General features: G+C 41.1%; 1 protein-coding gene and 1 non-coding gene across 2 annotated transcripts; both read left to right on the top strand.

Annotated features, from left to right (window-relative positions):
* Positions 1-983: 983 nt before the first annotated feature.
* Positions 984-20,273, top strand: NT5C1B (5'-nucleotidase, cytosolic IB). The gene is made up of 10 exons (XM_070428721.1): positions 984-1,016; positions 1,815-1,901; positions 2,234-2,416; positions 2,993-3,127; positions 4,492-5,094; positions 5,451-5,618; positions 7,186-7,315; positions 10,536-10,658; positions 11,050-11,231; positions 19,950-20,273. Exons 1-10 carry the CDS (start codon positions 984-986, stop codon positions 20,271-20,273), a joined length of 1,968 nt encoding a protein of 655 aa, XP_070284822.1.
* On the top strand, positions 6,198-6,301 carry LOC139020211 (U6 spliceosomal RNA). The gene has a single exon (XR_011473225.1). It is a non-coding gene; the product is annotated as a U6 spliceosomal RNA (small nuclear RNA).
* Positions 20,274-21,424: the final 1,151 nt, after the last annotated feature.

Raw genomic sequence — 21,424 nt, 5'->3', positions numbered from 1 at the left:
GACTTATGAGAATTAAACAACCTGCTGAGGATCAAGGTGAGATATGGGACGTGAAAGGATTGAAACCCAGGTGGTGTAACCTGGAACCAGCATGTTTTACTCTCTAGAAGACCCCCTAGAGGACTTTTATTGAGGCTGCCTAAAACCTCTCCTGATATCCAAACTAAGCTTCAACTCCAATGAAGACAGGCCAGAAATCTATCTCAATCCATGATAATTTGACCAACTCAGGTTGGCATGGAACTTGGGTGAAGATAAAATCAGAACTAGAAGAATATTATTGGAGCCTATAAACCCAAGCTGGGGGCTGGACTTTACATATGCTTCTCTGCGTGTACACAGAGGGACATATGTGTGCTTAAATGTTTAAGCAGGACAGACAGTGTAAGTATCATTCTACCACACTGTCTGACCAGAGGGAACATGCTTTGACCTTGTGAAACAAAAATGGTCTTGCTGTGAAAGAAACACCAAGCACTAAAGCTAAACTGAAGTCTAACCACCATATCTAGAACAAATTCTCAGCCGACAAAAATCGTCTCTATATTTGCAGAAAGTTCTCCAAACTCTGTCAGGATGAACAATAATCAGTGATTGGGTCCACCAATGAGTTTGTCATTAATTTTGACAGTACCAGAAAATATACAGCCATATATGGGATTGATGTGCTGAGTGATACAGTAATGCTAAAAGATATTTTAAAAGGAAGTAGTAATACTAATATTGCTACACATTAAATATTTGGACGTTTAAAGATCAATTTCTAAAGACCCAGACAATGATTATGAGTGGATATACTCAAATATTAATAAATAACATTTTATAGTCATGTATTCACAGTCAGTTTGTTACTATGGAGTCACATGTGATGTCATAAATTTGACATTCTATGCACGCCTAGACTGAGCAACAGAAGAAACAGAAAATGGCGATGGGGAGATGAACACCTGCATAACAGCAAAATAATTTCAATAGTTAAAGAAATGAGTCAAACATCTCTGAAACAGAAAAAGAAGGTGAGCGAATTAAACATCCTAGAGTCCTGCCAAAGAGTCAAGGAAAGTTAGATATCCAGCCATCATTGACCTCTGGGGTTTCTCTGAAATTATGGAATTATTTCAGATGAAATTATCCAATTATTTCCCTACTACGTGGAGGGAAAATGGAGGGAAAAGTAAATGATAAAAGGGGAGAAAAAGGAGATTAAAGTATAAAGTGTAAGCCAATCCGATAAATCAGCACTTAGGGAGTCTATGCTAATGTTAGTTGTAAGAGGTGAAAACACAGTTGCTGACCCCTGTATGATTCTCCCACAGAATATCTCATACTACAATTTTTAAAAATATATTTTTATTGACTTCAGAGACGAAGGGAGAGGGAGAGAGAGAGCTAGAAACGTCAATGCTGAGAATCATTGATTGGCTGCCTCCTGCATGCCCCCTACTGTGGATAGAGCCCGAAACCCAGGCACTTGTGTTTGACTGTTGAACCTGGCACCTTTTGGTCGGCAGGCTGACACTCTATCCACTGAGCCAAACTAGCTCGGGCCCATATTACAATTTTTAAATAATAAATGCCTTATGCCTTTAACCTATAAACCACCGAATTTCTACCTTAAAAATGCTATCGTTCTTTGAATTTTTTTTACTCATGCTTAGCCAAACAGGGCAAAAAATGTCAAGCTTTATATATATATAAAGATTTGATTAGCAAAGAGATGAATGCTAATTTTAATTTATCCTTTGTCCCCAAGCCCCAGGTTTCTAATGCCCTTGAGATTAAAATTAATAAACATTCTTTGTTTCTATATTAAGAATGATTCTGCAACGAAATACTCAAAAGAGAGTCTAGAAACAGAGAAAAGACGGGAATCTGAAAAATCAATTCGTCTCAGCACTCCGGTGAGCTGACTTTTTTTTAGTTGATAAGAGAATAAAAAAGCAGAAAGCATAATAGAAATACTCGGGGTAAGGGAGTTCTGAGAGACTGAGCTATTGAGGTTTGTTTAAGGGATTATCTAATGTCCCTCATGGAGAGGTTAAGGAAAAGCTAGGAGAAGCTGGTCCCTGCCTTCCCTACAGTACACATCCCCACGTTCCCACAGAAAAATATGGTGTAGAAACCACAGCCGTCTCCTCTGCTCAGCCTTTGGGAGGAGACTGGTCTTTGTTCAAATCAGGGAGGGCAGGGGAGTCTGGCCATCGCATTGACTATTTTCTGCACAATCTTTCAGATGAGGCATGCAATCAATCCGCATCACTGGCTGAGATGTTGCCCCATGCGTCCTCATCTGTCGTGTAGACACTGCCTTAGGGCAGCTGAGGGAACAGTCCTTCTTGGCCCCTGCCGCACAATACGTATTTATATTCACATGTGCCTGTTTTGGAAACAGGGCCAGCAGGTCACCATGAGCAGGGTGAGCAGAGATCAAACTACTGATTTTGTAGGGGAGCCACAGTCAGGCTGGGTGAGGGGAAGGAAATGGGACATAGGAACTCTTCCCCTTGCCTCTCCATGGGCTCCTTCAGTGTTGTTCTGCTCAGAGGGAATGCTAGAGTGCTCTATTCCCTCTTACACTGTGGAGCCCCATCACAGCCTTGTTTAGGAACCAGCTGCCCTCATCTTTGTAGTCTGGTCAAAAATGGGGATATGTCTTTTTAGCATCTGTTCATGGGCTTATTCTTAAGGGAAGATGTGGGGAAAGGGAGAAAAAATGGTCAACTCTACGAACGACCATTGAAGAGTGACAGGTGAAAAAAGATGAGATGTCAGATTTGTGTCTTGCTTTTGGATGCTCTTCCAGATATATCTCCACTTCATTGATCCTCAGTGAAGTGAGGACTGGGCCAGATTGAATTAAGGGTCATAGTGGCCAGCGATCTTCTCAATGGGGTTTGCTATGTTTAGCTGGACATGGCTACTCTGTAGGCACAAGCATGGGAGGATTGAGTGGTGGCATATTACAGCCCTGGATCTCTTCTCTCCTCAAAAGGGATCACAAGAAGTATTGCCAAAGACAGAGTCTCGAGGGTACGTCGTGCGAAGCCAGTGGTCTGGAAGTTCACGGAATCTATCCTCCAGAGTCCCATCAGCAGAGGAAGCCAGAAGCAAGACCACCAGTCTTAAGGTAGAGATAGGGATGAAGGATGGAGTGCATGATAGCATAATAGTAACAAGAGTAACGATAATACTGATGATGATGGCTAAAAATTGTTGATGTTTTCTATGTGCCAGCCCCTGTTCTATGTACTTCACACTCCCCTGCCCCCCCGTAAGCCCTATTTTACAGCTGAAAAAACACACACACACACAGAATAACTTGCCTAAGATTTCACATTAACAATGCTAACAGAGCTAGATTAAAATCCAAGGTCACTATATCTTTAATCATTTACACTGAAATGATTCCGCTCTAGGTTTCTCCCTTCCTACCTTTCTTCCTTCCACGAAACTGTTGAGTAGTCACGAGTAAGAACAAAGGTTGGAAAGGTCAACAATGAAGATAAAATGTTGAAGGGTCTTAGACTGTGTAGTGCTCTGGGCCCTTACGTAAGCCTGGCCACATACGAAGAAAAAGTTAATTTTGAGATTAAGTCCTTGGTTGTAGAGAGAGGGTGGCATAGATCCAGCCACTGGGAAAACTTGTCTTCCCATCAATCCATCTAGCTCTGTGCGGACCGGCTCAATAACCTAACCAAGAAAATGCCTTTCAAAATATGTGAAACCTTCATAAAAACAGAAATAATGTACGGATGCTTAATGATTTATTGCACACCTTAGTAAAGGGGTGCTGTCTCTAGAATGGTTCCTTCCTACTTGGGAAGGGTACTCTCTCCTAAGCTCCGCAGACACACACAGCCCTGCAGGCAAAAGGGAGACACTGGGCTACTCAGCCTGGCAGCCCTCCAGCGATCACTGCCTTAGTCACAGGGCAAATGTACAAAGAGATGTCTCCAAGGTGCTCTGTAGAGTCTTTGCGGGGGGGGGGGGGGGGGGGGGGGTGGATGATATCTGGTCTAGGTGCTCATGGAGTTAACTGGAGCTCACAGATGGAGGCAGTGGCAAGCAAGACCCCTTACTCAGGCTTGCCTGGAAGTCTCTGACTGGGCAGGTATACATACAGAAGTCCAATGACAGAACTTTGCAAAGGGTGTGCCATCTGCTGAGGGTAAGAAAGAGCCTGTGCCCCAGCTACTAAAAAATAAATAAAAAGAGTGATGGGGGAATGGGGTCAATGAAAGCTGACTGTGTCCGTATCCATTTAACAGAAACGACTAATATCTGGAGCCTTGAAATGGCTAAGCCCCTTGAAGCCCCACTTAAAAGAGCTGAGGTGAACCAGGAGCCAGTGAAAGGCTAGGGAAGGACCAGAGGCCAGGGGACAGCTCCTTGCCTCCTGCTGGATGGGGGGGGGGGGGGGGGGGGGGGGGCGGCTGCGGGGCAGGGGTCCCAGACGCATGTGGAACTCAGACGCCCATTCTCTTGCTCCAGGGCCAAACAAGCTCCACTGCCTCCCGGACTTCCTCCACCGCCTCCCACAGCCAGCAAGAGTCCCAGCACGAACTGTCCCAGCACGAGCTGTCCGGGCTCCCCTCCCCGCCCACGACGCCCGTGCTGCGCACACCACCCCCGCCTGTGGACTCCTGCCCCCCCACCCCGCCGGAGCCCGAGCCCCAGCCCCAGCCCCCGTCCCAGTCCCCATCCCAGCCCCAGTCCATGCCTCAGTCTCTGCCCTCACCCATGCGGAGCATCAAGATTCATGAGCACCATGACCACTGGGGGCACAGCATGATTCGGGATCGGGATCGGGATCGGGATCGGGATCGGGATCGGGATCGGGATCGAGATCGGGATCGGGATCGGGATCGGGATCGAGATCGGGATTCCCGGGACTCCCTGCATCGGGATTGTCCACGCACGCCCCCCTTGGAGTGGAAGCCCTATTCTCAGCGCAGGAGCTACAACTCCCAGGACCACGACTATATAGTTGACCTGGGCCGGCCGCGGGAGGAGGATAATGAGGACGAGGAGGCCTACTGGTCATCAGTGAGGACACTGTATGAGAAGAACCCGGGCTGCTCACGCCCCCGGCCGGTGAGCAGAGCCTGCAGACCCTGGTACCCTGGGCGCCCCGCTGCGCAGCCCCAGAGTCCACGCCCCTCCCAGCATCTCTCCTTTCCAAGCTGGAGGGAAGTCCAAGTGATCCCAAGCCCCCCTCCTGCAGCCTCAGTGGTGGTGGTGGTGGTGGTGGTGGTGATGGGGTGGGGAGTAAGGGGTGGGATGTGGAAGGGGGAGGGGAGTCCAGGCCTTAGCTGTTTCCAGCATCCCAGTGCCCCAAGCAAAGGCCCATCTGTTTTCTTCCCCACCCCCCGCCCCTGCCCTGGGATGAGTCCTATTCCTGACCCCTTCCCATCTGTGTGACTGCCCCCCACTGGCACCTCTGTCTGCAGGCCAAACCCAAGCACGCCCTCACCATCGCTGTGTCGTCCCGGGCTCTGTTCAACATGGTGGACGGCAGGAAAATCTACGAGGAGGAGGGTCTGGAGAAGTACATGGAGTACCAGCTCTGCAACGAGAACGTCATCCTGACCCCCGGGCCCGCCTTCCGCTTCGTCAAGGTACCGGGAGGACCCAGGCCGGCCCTGGGGATCTCCTCCAGGTTCCCTCACAATCCCTAACCCACCTTTGTTGTTCTTGCCCTTGGAGTTGACCCCAGTCCGGTTTCTGCGTTCACAGAGGCTCCTAGACCATTGAGGGAGGGTCGGCCCCAGTTCTGAGATGCTGCGCTTTCCTAAGTAGAGTCCTAATCAGGAGACCTGTTCCCTCCTCGGAAGGAGCAGTAGCCAAAAAAAATGACGAATTTACAATTCCAAGCACTAGTAGAATAAAACGCCTCCTTAAAATAGGATGAAATTCACTCTTGCTGCTTTTGCCCCAAACCTAGCATATTTTTAAAAAATCAAGATGTTCTTGGCATTTAGGGGCATGATTTTAATGAAGTCAAGTTATCTACATTTATACAGAAATGTATAGCACTTTAACTGTGATCCCTACATAACTTCAACAAATATTGCACAGTAGCATCATAACCAGACAGAAGCAAGCTACATCTCCACAGCTGTAAGTAGAAAGTATGCATGGGGCATGGGAGGAAACCACACACCTATTCTGAAGACTCCTGCTTAAAAAGAGAGAAAGTGGTCTTTGGCAACACATACACTACAATTGGAACAGTACAGACCATTAACATGGCCCCTGTGCAAGGTTAACTATGCAAATTCATGAAGTATTCTATATTTTTCACAATAAAAAAGTAATCATCAACCCAAGTGCCCATAAAAAGTCAATTAGATAAAGTAGATGTGGTACATATATACCATGGAATGTTACTTGGCTATAAAAAAACTGAAATCTTACCATTTGCAAAAACATGAATGGACTATAAAGTATCATGCTAAGTGAAATAAGTCAGACAGAAAAAGACAAATGCTATGATTTCACTTACATGTGCAATCTAAAGAACAAAATAAATGAATAAAACAAAAAAGAAACAGACACATAGATACAGAGAACAAATTAAGGGTTGCTAGAGGGGACGGGTATGGGGGGGCTGGGTAAAAAAGCGATTAATAAGTATGAATTGGTAATTACAAAATATTCATGGAGATGGAAAGTACAGCATAGGGAATGTAGTCATTAATATTGTAATACATATGTATGGTGCCAAGAAGGTACTAGAATTATGGGGGGATCACTTCTGAAATTATATAATTGTCTGACCACTGTGCTGGTATAAAATGATACTGAATGTGAATTATAATTGAAAAGTAATAAAATAATGATCAGATGATCAAGAAAGGCAGCCTTTACAAAACAAAAATAGAGTTATAAAAGGGCTAGCCTAATCCTTCTCTTTGCCTACCCAACAGAGATAATGCTAGTAGACCAAATGTAACAATTTCAACAAATATCTATAGATTCACTAATGATTAACTGACGTCCAATGTGTGAGAGGCATAAAGTACAGAAATGAATGACATAACCTCACCTGCCAGGAGCCCTAACTCTCAGTGAAGTGTCTTCAAAGCTTGAGTTTGACATGGATAAGATCCCTTCTCTCCAGACTCCCAGTGCCCGCCTTGCCTGGCCCTCTTATACACACACGCTCGTGTTTGTAACCTGCAGGCCCTGCAGCATGTCAATGCTAGACTCCGTGATCTGTATCCTGAAGAACACGAATTATTTGATATTGTACTGATGACTAATAACCATGCCCAAGTGGGAGTGCGGCTTATAAACAGCGTCAATCACTATGGTAAGTAAAATAAATACCATGTGGAAGCGCGGCTCGCCGCTCTGGAAGAGAGAGGCCATGTGACTTTGCTAACTGTGGCCTAACTAATGCAGTGTCTTTGATACTGACACCCCCTTCTGCGTGAGGAATGTTTATTTGCCTATGTCAGAACAAGAGAGGCCATGTTCATTTTTAACTTCAGCACAGAGTTGGGCCCAAAGCTCTGGACTTAACTTGTCAAGTGTGAATTTCAAAGTCTTAATCCCAGGTCCTGCGATGCATTTCTGTTTTATGTTCTTCACTTCTGAACCTGACTTCAAGGAGCCGTCATCCCAGAGGCTTTCACTGTGTGATCAAACTCCTTGCTCACCGCAGATACATGTGAAAGGTTTAAAGGTTCTCACCTTGCCTTTCCACTCTTAAACTCTGGTTTTCCCTGGCTGTTCTCCCCACACATCAGTCTCCTCAGAGCATTTCCATCCGTGTGCTGGAGACTTTAAGGGAAAAGTCCCCTTCTTCCTGTTACGGAATTACCTGACTTCTTATTTGGGGACTTTAGCCTATTTTCTAAATGACATCAGTTTTATGGGGATGTCAAGCCAAAATAAGGTATAAATTTGGCATATTTAAATGCTTGGTTGAAATTGGGCATATGTATAAATAATCAAGATATATTACAAGTTATAAATTGTATTAACCTAACTACATACTTTAAAAAATGTTTGCCTTTCAAAAATGCAGCTTTCATCGTGTTAGGACGTGAAAATAACGTATGTAAAAGCTTTAGCATAGAGGACTGGCATAGATTAGTTACTCAATAAAGTGCAGCTATTCGGTGACTTAGTAGGTGAGTTATGTCTCTCTATCCCTCATCACACTGAGCCCACAAAAGTAGTAGCATAAAAAAGCATCGTTATTCACTGATTAAATCTGCAAATTAACTGATTGAGCCCAATCTTCTCATGCAGCCTTGTTCATGGAATAACAACCTGTCACCTGGAAAAAGAGTTAGTCACTTGCCTTCTATGAGTGCTGAAGGCCATTTGTATACCTCTCTGCTATGGTCTTTGTTATTTTATAATTATCTGTTTACAAGCCTGGCTCCTCAGTGAACTGTCTCTTTGAAATAAGGAACAATGTTCTAGGCATTTCTAAAGCCAGTGCCACCACATAATTTCTGTTCATTAAATCAATATAATTAAGGATTTGTAGGGTACAGTTTTGTGTCACATTTGCCCAGTGCTGGCTTACGTGGAAAAGTGAGAGCATTTTGCTAATACCACAACAAACACTTGCACTCAACTGTTGAAGGACCCTATCTACTCTCTAGATCCATATAGGTGTTAGACTCAAAATACTGCTTTTTGGTACATGCAGCTGCCCAGTGTATCACTTATTTACAAACACACTGAATGGGTAAATATCTTCTATGCATGTTACACTTTACTTAACTATTCACACGTTATTTAACCATGTTTTGCTTTTTTAAATAATCCTGCACCAAAACATTTCTACATAAATCTTTATCAGAGTTTCAGATTATTCCCTTAAAATAAAGTCCCCAAAAATGCAATCTTAGGTCAAAATGAATAAACCTATTAGAAGTGCTTGATATATTTTGTCAAATTACTCTTTAGACAGCTTGTACCAATGAACACTCTCATCCATAGTGAACCTGGATGCTTATTTTACAAACCTCTCACCAACATCTAGTACTTTTTTTAAAAAATATATTTGATTGATTTCTTACAGAGAGGAAGGGAGAGAGATAGAGAGCTAGAAACATCGATGAGAGAGAAACATCGATCAGCTGCCTCCTGCACATCTCCTACTGGGGATGTGCCCGCAACCCAGGTACATGCCCTTGACTGGAATCGAACCTGGGACCTTTCAGTCCGCAGGCCGACGCTCTATCCACTGAGCCAAACCGGTTTCGGCTCTAGTAATTTTTTTTAATTGTTGTTGATTTAAAAGACATTTGGTGGTATATTAGTGTTTAGTCTGTTATTAATTCCATTTAAGCTTCCAAGTCAGGAAATAGAGACAATTTCAAACCTTTTGTTGATGTTTTTTAAAAAATGTTCAATTCCTGGCACAACTTTTTATTACTATTGTATTGTTACTGAAGAAAGGTAGAAACGGTACTTAAAATAGAATCACACTTTAACTGGCCCTTGCAACAAGTCAGGAGGCTGCAGTTGAAAGACAAGAGTCAACAGGAACCAGTGGGTTTAGACAAGCTTTTAGGTTTTGGTGTCCTTTTCTGTAATGAAGGTAATAATGCCTGCCAGTTATTGTGAGACTAACTTGGCAAGGTGAATGTGGATGGACTTCATAAATTGTTATGCATCAAACACATCAACTATTATATAAAACTAGTGGTCCGGTGCACAAAATTCGTGCACATTAAAAGGGAATTAATTAGAAGAAATATTTTAATATTGCTATTTGCCCTTTCTCTATAATAGAAATGTCAGTGATGAAAAAAAATAGTAAAATGTGTATGAAAATCTTCCACCTGTCAGAGTCTGGGGCGTGCCATGGGACCCAGAGTCAAGTCCCTGCCCACCTGTGTGTGCCTCGAAATCACATGAGACCCAGACCTGGCTGGCCCCACCCCCATTGGATGAGATCCAGACCAGGCCGGCCCCACCCTCGTCAAGCCCTGCTGGGCAAAGGGCACAGCCTCAGGTCCCCCGGCAAGCCCCGCTGGGTGGGGGATGCAGCCTCAGGTCCCCTGGCGCACCCTCAGGTCCCCCAGCCCGGTGCCAGGGTGGCGGGGGCGCAGCCTGAGGTCCCCTGTCAAGCCCCGCCAGTTGGGGTGGGGGCACAGCCCGAAGTCCCCTGTTAAGCCCCACTGGGCAGGGGGGTACAGCCTCACGTCCCCCTCCCCAGCCTGGCGCCACACAGCCTCAGGTCCCTGCTGATCGCTCATTATGGCTAGTTACATGAACCCTGCCTCCACTGTGGGCGCAGCCACCTTGTGTTATGGGAACCCTGCCTCTGCTGTGGGTGCAGCCATCTTGTGATGGAGTGATGGTCAATTTGCATATTACATCTTTATTATATAGGATGCTCATGCTAAGAAGGTAATTTTTATTTTCCCATATTGGTACTCAGAAGGAAATTCTAAAACCTCAGTGGGCACTCACTTATTCCTAAGGTAACTCTCACTTGCATTTACAGTAGCTATATTGTCTTTAGACTCTGACATAACAAAATCTTTCTCGCCCGATAACAGGCTTACTAATTGACCGCTTCTGTCTGACCGGTGGAAAAAGCCCCGTTGGCTATTTGAAGGCCTATCTTACCAACTTCTATCTTTCTGCGGACTGTGACAAAGTACAAGAAGCACTGCAAGAAGGTAGAGGCTTGGTTTTATCCCGGTAGTTAATAGAGAGGTTTGTGCTAGTGCTTACTTCCATTGGGCTTCCCATATGACTTTGTGGTTTATGCCCTTGTTGGACATAAGACGTTTCTGCAAGTGGCAGCCCTTACGTTCGTCTTTTAGAGCTTTGACCTTCCTGGAGGTGGACATCCTCAGTGATCATCTTACATCCATTTTACACTTTTCCATCCCTTATAAAAATGCAGTGCATGGACAACATGTGTGGTTGTGAAGAGGAGCTCAGTCATCAGGGAATAATAGATAGAGAGGAAATGCAAGGTCTGGGAGGGCTTATTATTTTTTTAATGGTAGAAACTAAATCTCATGGCCCTGAGAGTAGGATTAATCCGTCCCCATGGTCTTCCAGGGATCGCCTCTGCAACAATGTTTGACGGAGGCAAAGACACGTCTTACTGTGACTCACAGCTCCGTGTGGCTTTTGACGGAGACTCCATCCTCTTCTCCGATGAGCTGGAATATCCTACCAAGGACGGGCTGGAGAAATTCTTTCAACATGAAACACAATGTGAGACTAAACCTATTGTTCAGGTGGGTTCAAGGAGTTCTAATCAACTTTGAGCCCCCTATTTTCCAATAGATAGCATTATTTATTCATTGTGATGTCTTTCAGATTACTTCAGGCAGCCACTCCTCAGTTCTGATCCTTTGCCATTTTCTCCCTTTCTTTTGTTAACTCCTATTTTGACTTTTTTTTAAAACATTCTTTTATCTAGCCTTTTGGAAATGTTCCTATGATCTTATGATAATGACTTCACCCTCCAAATTATGAGTAACAGAGGCATTGTGGCTTACCAATAAGCCATTTCTACAAAACAGGTTCTCAGAATAGTAAGGTCATTTCCAGTAGGTCAGTAAACATTTGTTGAACCTCTCTCTCCGTAACCTCAAACTCAATAAAGGCATTGCTTAATTGAGAAAATCTGCAAAACTGACAGCTTGAGTTGGATCAAAGAATGAGCCTCAAATAAGTGCGAACTATGAAAACCTAATCAATCTGAAACTGAACATGACCTTTTTTTGGAACCAATCCATAAACTGAAGTGAAAGTGTTAAAGCCACAGTCTGAAATGAACCAAACTTCTGAACCAAAGGAAATTTGAAGAACTAAAATATTCTCCAAACTGAACTAATGGATCATTCAGTTTTAATCTATGAATCTTACCAAAAAATTTAATTGGCCTCTTTTTCTCAGCTCTTCTTGAAGTGAAGATACAGTTTATTATATTTTATTACATTTATAAAACTGTGAATAGCAAACTGAAAGCTGAAAAGTTTTACTAACTAACCTTAGGTTACAGCAAGTGATATTTAAACTGTGTGTGTGTGTGTGTGTGTGTGTGTGTGTTTGTGTGTGTGTGTGTGTTTAACTTTATAGGCCCTTCCTAAATAGCCACTTTGGAAGACTTGTTCTCATGCTATGAAGTTGTTCAGTGTTAAAAAAGTTTACTGTTGCAAGGAAAATCATTTGTGGTATTTTATATATATATCTGCTTTGCTAAAATTCACAGCCCATTTTATATTATCCATTAACTATTATTGAAATGTGGAAGAGCTCCAAAAAAAGAACACACACACACACACTTAAAAAAAAAGAATTACTACAAGATGATCTAAAAATACCATTTTCTCATGCCAGGTAAAGCAAATTTTTTAGATTTTGTATTTACCAGATACATTTTGCATGTTTTAAATCATTTTTCCCCATTAAACAATTGAAATTGAGAAAACCAACAAATTTCTATTACTCATACAGGCTTTCACTATGCACTAGAAAAAAATTACTATTTTTTGCATAGAAAGGGTAGCTTTTCTATAAAGACCAGGCTTTGCCAGATGTGTTCCACTGATGAGAATGTTATGAGGGCCAATTCCTACCAAAGGCTTTCTAGTATGTTGGTCGTGGGGTTTGGCCATGGCGGTGTCCCAATTGTCTCAAGTGAAAGAAATCTGAGGGTCCTTGGCAAACGACACAGTTGGGAAGGGTTAATCTGGCCACTTTCAGTGTATCATATAAGCCTCCAATGTGGTATCATGACTAGTAATGAATGTCTCCTAATTTGATCTCTACATTGTCTCACCATTCTGACAATCACACCCAGGTGTGTGTGTGTGTGTGTGTGTGTGTGTGTGTGTGTGTGTGTGTGTTTTAATCCGTTTTTCAAGTATAATTTACATACAATAAAATTCATCATTTTTAGTGGGTGGTTTAAGAGATTTCCCTGTGCTTCTTTGTAGTCATCCTTAAGTCTCTTATCTCCAACCACTAATCTTATTTCTGTCCCCATAATTTTGCCTTTTCCAGATGTCATATAAATGGAACCATACAGAATACAATCTTTTGAATCTGACTTATTCAGCATAATGCATTTTAGATTCATCCCTGTCACTCCATGTGTCCGTAACTTGTTGCTTTTTACTGTTGAGAAGTATTCCGCTCTATGGATATGCCACATTATGTTTATCCATTAACCTGTAGGAGGATATGTAGGCTGTTTTCAGTTTATTTATAAATACAACCACCTTAAGCATTTACATATAGGGTTCGGGGTAAACATTATATCTCATTTCTCTTGGGTAAATACCTAGGAGTAGGATTACTAGGTCACAGGATAAGTATATGTTAACTTCAGATGATCTATTTTGAATTAATTTACATGTTTGTGCAAAACATTGATTAAGGTTCATTTTCACTGCTTATAGGTATCCTAAGTGCTCCAACACTGGCTTTCTGTTCCTTTAATATAGGTATCTATCTTTTACTAATATTATACTGTCTTGATTATCATAGTTGTATAGTAAGTCTTGAGATCTGGTGGTATGAGTCCTCCAAATACATTATTTTCCAAATATCTTTTGGACATTCTGATATCTTTACATTTGTATACAGATCTAAGAATTACCTTGTCCTGTGTGTGTGTGTGTGTGTGTGTGTGTGTGTGTGTGTGTGTGTGTGTGATTGTGTTGAATTTATATCTTAATCTTGGAAAAATAGTTATCTTAACAACATCAAGTCTTTCTGCAGCCCATTGACATGGTATATCTCTCCGTGTATTTAGGCCATTTTTTATTCCTTTCATCAGTGTTTTGTAGGTTTCAGCACACAGATATTACACGTTTTGTTAGATGAGGGGGAAGAGACATTCTCTGTTGTCCTAGTTCATCAAATCTAAGGCAGTGCCTATATCTTCCTAGGTCTTAGGAGTAAAGTTATTTCATTGATCTTGCCTCTCCCCCAGTGATGAGGCATTTATATGGTGTCCTTTGTGTGATTTTGCTAACTTATGAATTACCTGACTATTATATAATTGTCCCCATGTGATTTTGCTAACTGTGGCCTAACTAATGCAGTGTCTTTGATACTGACACCCCCTTCTGCGTGAAGAATGTTTATTTGCCTATGTCAGAACAAGAGAGGCCATGTTCATTTTTAACTTCAGCACAGAGTTGGCACCTTATTTAAAATTGCCCTTGGAGTTGACCAAACACTAATTTGAAAGAATATGTGCACCCCTAAGTTCATTGTAGAGTTATTTTCAATAGCCAAGATATAGAAGCAATGCAAGTGCCCATCAATAGATAAGTGTATAAAAAAGCTGTGGATGCCCTAGCCGGTTTGGCTCAGTGCGTCGGCCTGCAGACTGAAGGGTCCCAGGTTCAGTTCCAGTCAGGGCATGTACCTTGGTTGCGGGCACATCCCCAATAGGAGGTGTGCCGGAGGCAGCTGGTCGATGTTTCTCTCTCATCAATGTTTCTAGCTCTCTGTTCCTCTCCCGTCCTCTCTGTCAAAAATCAATAAAATATATATATATTTTTTAAAAAGCTGTGGTACATATATACAATAGAATATTACTTGGCCATAAAAAAATGAGTCTTATCATTTGCACCAAGATGTTATACTAAATTAAACTGTGGCTCGCAAGCCGCAGTTTGCTGACCACTGGTCTAGGTGAAAAAGGTGAAAGTGTTAAGAAGTACAAATTGGTAGTAACAAAATTGTCACAGAGATTTAAAGTACAACATAGGGAATGTAGTTTATAACATTGTAATAACTTTGTATAGGGCCAGGTGGGTACTGGAAATATTGGAGTAAACACCTTGTAAAATATTTGATTTTTACTATTTTGTCGAGAATAATATGACCCCAGCACTCAAGATGAAAGTTCATATTGACCCTGCCCATAGTCACTATTATCATTTTTGCTGCTGTTGCCCCCTCAACTCCTGCAACAACAGCAACAAAAAACAGGAGCTAGCTAATGGCCTGGGTCCATAAGAGTCTCCTGTCCCTTGCCAAGGAGTGGAGAATTTTTCCTGGCCCCTTCCCTTTTGGTAGTGGATCTTTACCTGCGCACTGGGGGGGGGGGGGGGGGGGGGGGGGGTTGGGGGCTAGGATTTGAAGCCCTTCTTTCAGCAGTTTAAGACTTTTGTTCCTTAGGAGGCAGGGGACAATGTGGAGTGCCAGTCTTTCCTCCTGGTGGCAGCTGCTCCTCTCCGCCAAGCCCGCACCACGGAGGACTGCATTCTTTCATCGCCTGCCCTGCCTGCCGTCTTTCTCACAAGCAACTAGCGAGGTTGCTGGTGGGAAAAGCCTGTAAGGGAGTGTGCATTTCTTGTGTCTGGAGCTTCCAGGACTTCGATGCTCTCATTAGCCCACACTTGGCCTTTATCAATGTGTTCTCTAAAACAAGCTGCATTTTTCGCACTTGATTGCATCTGGTATGTCTTCCTTCACTGCTCTGCCAAGGATGTGTCCGTCTGTGAAGTCCATCTGTCCTTGAAGATACCTTCAATTTTTCCTTAGCTTTTTTTCCCCCCCTTAGGTTTCATATTAGTTGGTTGTCCTGATAACTCGGCTTTCTACTGGGCTCAAGAAAAGTGACATTTTTTTAGATGATCTGGCTTGTTGTTATTGTTAGGAAAGGAGTAACAGTCTTTCCAACGGTGGATATCCTAAATAGATTCCAAATGCTTTAAATCATACAGCTCCTCAAAAAGGTATTTTTGGGTAACTTTTCCTCACATTTCTATAATTTTATTGATAAATTATATACTTAAGCTACTGTACAGATATATAAATTATGAAACATACCCAAAAATAAAAGTAAGAAAGGAGGATACGGGTATCTGCTGTTAATATGGTCACATAAAATGACCTCCCTATTTATTCCCTTTGGAAGGGACTCAAAATCAGAAGGGAGAACTGTGTTCCGCTGGGTTTCAAAGTCCATCTGTGAGCAAGGTCAACCCTGCCAACAGTCACTATACCATTTGTGCTGCTGTTGCTCCCTCAACCCCTGCAAAACAACAACAAAAAACCTTATTTTTTATTCACCTATGTGTGTGCCTTCCACCTTTAGGATGTAAAATTTTCATTTTTTTCCTGATATACATATATATAGCTTCATAGATAACAAAACTAAATAAATGATCACGTTGATAAGCCAAGTTTGCAGAAAACAGTTTGTCTCCATGACAACAGAGAAGAAGGGAGCTTTTAATTTGTGAAAAGAAGTCAGTCCTAAAATACTATCATTATCTTTGACCTTCCCCTGAAACCACTAATTGTTCCCTGGTAAACCAATCAGTGATGAGTAGTAAAAAGAAAACTAGGACAGAACATATGCAAAGATACTATAAGAAAAAGGCAGCTCTAGCCGCTTTGGCTCAGTGGATAGAGAGTCAGCCTGTAGACCTAAGGGTCCTGGGTTCAATTCCGGTCAAGGACCTCATTTTCAGGCTCCTCCCCAGCCTGGGCCCTGGTCAGGCACTGGCAGGAAGCAACCAATGGATATGTTTCTCTCACATGGGTATTTCTCTCTGTCTTTTCCTCTCTTCCATTCTCTCTAAAAATTAATGGAAAAATATCCTTGGATAAGGATTAAAAAAAAAAAAAAGGCAGACAAAGAAGAGAAAAATCTAGTAACAGATGAAGAACTCTCACTAGAAATACTTGCCAAAGTATAGGTGAAAGTTGTGACTAAGCACTACGACTTTTAAAAGCTTAATAAAGCAGTGTCATAAATTGGAAATGCAAGAATAGAGAAGAGCCCAGGAGGCGTGGTTCAGGAGTTGAGCGAAGACCTATGAACCAGGAGGTCAGGGTTTGATTCCCGGTCAGTCCACATGCCTGGGTTGTGGGCTCGATCCCCAGTGTGGGGGGTGAAGGAGCCAGCAGATCAATGATTCTCTCTCATCATTGATGTTTCTCTCTCTTTCTCTCTCCCTTTCTCTCTGAAAAATCAATAAAATATATTTTAAAAATGTATTTTAAAGAATAGAGAAGAGATGATAAAATGTTAAATAATAACACTCTGGAAAGGAGGAGAATTGAAAAATAAGAATTTAGAACGGAAAAAGCAGAAATAGATCACAGGTAAAGAAAATTCAAAATATGCATAATTGGAATCCTTAAAGAAAAACACTGAAATTATGTTCTTGGGGAGAAGATGAGGATTGTGTGTGGCAAATATAAACATGCATATTTATATAAAAATATAAATGAAGCCCTAGCCAGTTTGGCTCACTGGATAGAGTATTGGCCTGGTGACTGAAGGGTCCCAGGTTCGATTCCGGTCAAGGGCATGTACCTTGGTTGCAGGCACATCCCCAGTAAGGGGTGTGCAGGAGGCAGCTGATCTATGCTTCTCTCTCATTGATGTTTCTAACTCTCTATCCCTCACTTCCTCTCTGTAAAAATCAACAAAATATATATTTCAAAATATAAATGAAGAAAAGATCCTGAATTACCAGAAGATTTTCATTCATATCTTAAACTATTAAAAGATTAAAGGCCACATTATGTAACAGGGAAATAGAACAGAATGATCACGAGACATGCCATTGTAAAATTATTTGACTTCAAAGATGAAAGAATAATTCTTTGGGCAACCTGCACATACAAGTTGAGGGGCAAAAAATCAAGCTGTTCTCAGTCTTGTCCATAGCAGCACTCAATAGTAAGACAGTTGTGCTCTACTATTGGTGGAAATGCTGACTGGTGCAGCCACTATGGAGGTTCGTCATAAACGTAAAAATGGAACTACGTTATGGTCCAGCAATTCCACTGCTGGGTACATATCTCAAGAAACCCAAAACACGAATTTGAAAGAATATGTGCACCCCTAAGTTCATTGCATTATTTATTCATTATTTTCAACAGCCAAGATATGGAAGCAATGCAATTGCCCATCAATCGATAAGTGTATAAAAAAAAACCTGTGGTACATATATACAATAGAATATTACTTGGCCATAAAAAAGGAAGTCTTATCATTTGCAATAAAGAGTAGATGGACCTAAAGGGTATTATACTAAATGAAATAAGTCAGTCAGATAAAGTAAAATACCATATGATTTCACTTAACTGTGGAATCTAAAGAACAAAATAAATGAATAGGGCAAAGTTGAAATAGATTCATAGATACAACAAACAAACTGGTGGTTGCCAGAGAGGAAGGGGCTCAGGGGTATAGGTGAAAAAGATGAAATCATTAAGAAGTACAAATTGGTAGTAACAAAATTGTCACAGGGATGTAAAGTACAACATAGGAAATATAGTTAGTAATATTGTAATAACTTTGTATAGGGTCAGGTGGTACTGGAAATACTGGCGTAAACACTTTGTAAAATATATGATAGTCTACTAACCACTATGCTGTACACCTGAAGCTAATACAAAATAATATTGTTAACTATAAATAAAAATAACATTTAAAATATATTTAAAGAAAAGACAGTGGAGCACTACTTATAAGATCATATGGAAAGAATATATAAATCACATATTCTATATCCAGCCAAAAGTTCATTCACATAAAAAGGAAATAGGTCAACAGTTGAGAATACACAATATTCCCAAGGATTTTATTCCCATAAGATTTCTTGACAACATAGAGAACATATTTTGGTTACTCCGTAGACTACTAGGAACACAAAGGCACACATGGGCCTGGAATATATTTAATCAGCAAACCAAACTAAAACAATCATAGGGATTAGGGAGTAGAAAAGAAAGTGCATACTACATGCCCTTATATAGGAATTATATAACTAATGAAAGCTGGAAAAACAAAGAGGAAAGGGTCTAAGGAAGACTAAATATGCTGATATCTTCGGCTACAATAGCTGATCAAATCGTCAAATGTAAAGCTGATAAATAGAAATCTGAGAATCCTTAATAATGCTGATGTAAACAATTAAAATTGGATGGCTGAAGAAGAAATAGAGACAAAAGAGATAAAAAGTACCCTAATTTCATTATTTCTCATTGTAAGAAATAACAGATCCTGGATTTTAAAAAAAATAAAGAATCCTTAATGATGCAAGTGTAAATAAGTAAAACTGGATGGGTGAAGAAGAAATAGAGAATAACTAAGAGGTAAAGAAGTAGCCTAATTTCACTATTTCTCATTGTAAAAAAAAATAATAAATCCTGGATTTTTAAAAAATAGAGTACTGGGGGTACTATAAAAATTTATAATTATAAAGGTAACCAGTAGAAGAAAATAATATAAATCTTCCTAAATCTTAGAACACATACATACTTACACACACACCCTAAAAAAGACACTTGTTAGTGAACAATCCTTTAAAATCTTTAAGCATGAAAAATACAATAAAGGTCATAAGACAGAACCATTACCATGTAATACCTATAAATATAAATGTCCTAAAAGTCAACGCTTGTTTTAAAAATCAAGACTTTCAAATTGGATCAAATAGCAAAATCCAATTCTATGCTCTCTAGTACTACAGCTAAAACTAAGTGTTTGGAAAGATTGAAGATAAAAGTGTAAGACACGGTTGTATTCAAGCCAACAAGGTATGAAACAAAACAAAACAAAACAAAGTATACCTTATAAGATTAAAATGTGAAATTCACAAAAAAGCAAATTAAAAGAGTAGTGCTTTGGTAATTAACTGAGCTTTATTTAGAAGAGCCCACTTTGCCATCAATAGTTTATGTCTGTTGCCTTGGTTTAACCTTTCAATAGAAATTTCTTTCACTCTTAAAATATCTCTATTTAGACAATAAATTATACGATCATCCTACATTTATTCAAGGAATACAAGGATGGTTCCTTGTAAGAAAATATAGTCACATAAATGTAAGGAATTTCAGCATTGTGCCATGGGCATCATGATACTGCATATATCCTTTCATAAGCTCTTCTAAGCCTCTGCTTTCTCAGCATTCACTTCATTGACTTCACTCCATCACAGCTCTGACGTATGTTCCTTTTACAGGGTGCCCTGAAATGCTTTCTGGAAGAATTAGGCAGACTGCAGAAGAAGTTTTATGCCAAAGACCAACGGTTATGTTGCCCTATCAGGACCTACCTGGTTACAGCCAGGAGTGCAGCCAGTTCAGGTGCCCGAGTGCTGAAAACGCTTCGCCGCTGGGGGCTAGAGATAGATGAAGCCCTGTTCCTTGCTGGAGCCTCCAAAGGTCCCATCTTGGTGAAAATACGGCCCCACATCTTCTTTGATGACAACATGTTCCATATTGAAGGGGCACAGAAATTTGGCACCAACACAGCTCATGTACCTTATAGCCTTACTCAAAAATGAACAATTAGAGATGGGGAGGAGAAATAAAGCAGTGAGTCTGGTATTACAGAAGCCACTTCTTGTGGATCTCTAGGGTATTTAGTTAGGTATTTCAGAAGATTGGACCTCAGTACTTAAGTTCATTTGGAAAGGTTCTCTCTCGATTTTTTGGAAAACATTGTGAACCTTCAAGTTGCCTTCAAGCTATGTCTCTTTGAGATGTCAATGCTGTTGAATACCATTGCACCTGCCTTTGTGTGTAAATCATGATGATGACGCTTTAGGATAAGTTTAGAACTTGAATGCTTGAATGCTTAAAAGGCTATGTCAGAAGCCTAGTTGGTCTTACAACCCATTGCTCATTTTTGGATGTTGGTCAATAGAATAAATTGTTACAAATCATCATTAGAGAATGGTGGTCTTCCAAGGGGGGAAGAGTAGGATTACATACACTTTTGAAAGTTAGAGCTTTTTAGTCCTTTACCTCTATGAACAGCCTTTGAATCAATGCAAAATGCAAACGTCACTCCACACGAGTCATTCAGAAATAAATCAGCTGGTTATTCATACAGGGCATTTTCCATCTAAGTCTAGCTCCAAAAAGAACCTCCTAGAAAGGTTTTTTGAAGCTTGTTTGGTGGGTTTATTACCTGTGAACAACATTTTTGCAGTCTCTGGCTTTGGCCTTATTAAGCCTTGGCCATGGCTTCAAATATGGCATGAAGCGTAGTGTCCTGGACTTTCATTGTTATGTTTTCAAAAACATTATTAACCATAATCTACTACATGATAAGGCATGGTAAGCTGGATATTTTCATGTCACCTCATTTTCTCATCAAATCAAACGTGTGTGATATCATATTGTTACCCTTCTTTTCAATCAATGAAGAACCTAAGATGCAAAAACAGATTAAGTAGCTTGTCCAAGAACAGCAGCTAATAAATAGCAGGACTAAGAATCAAATTCAGGTCTTATTTACTTCAAATGCTATATATTTTTTTTTTCCTGTGTTATACAACCTTCCAAACTGAGTTGTTGTTATTGATTCCATGGCCCATCCTGAACAGATTAGTCATTCCATTGAATTCTATGATTAAGCTACACAGCAGTTACACAGCAGGTCTCTCTCCTCTCTTCCCCACTCCCTCTCATGTTCCTTCTACTCCTACCT

This window comes from Myotis yumanensis, unplaced genomic scaffold (assembly GCF_028538775.1).
Source record: "Myotis yumanensis isolate MYYU_CA2020_CCGP unplaced genomic scaffold, mMyoYum1.0.hap1 SCAF_11, whole genome shotgun sequence".
NCBI classification, from domain to species: Eukaryota; Metazoa; Chordata; class Mammalia; order Chiroptera; family Vespertilionidae; genus Myotis; species Myotis yumanensis.
The sequence above is the reverse complement of the archived record's forward strand: the minus strand, read 5'-3'. Positions and strand labels throughout refer to the sequence as shown.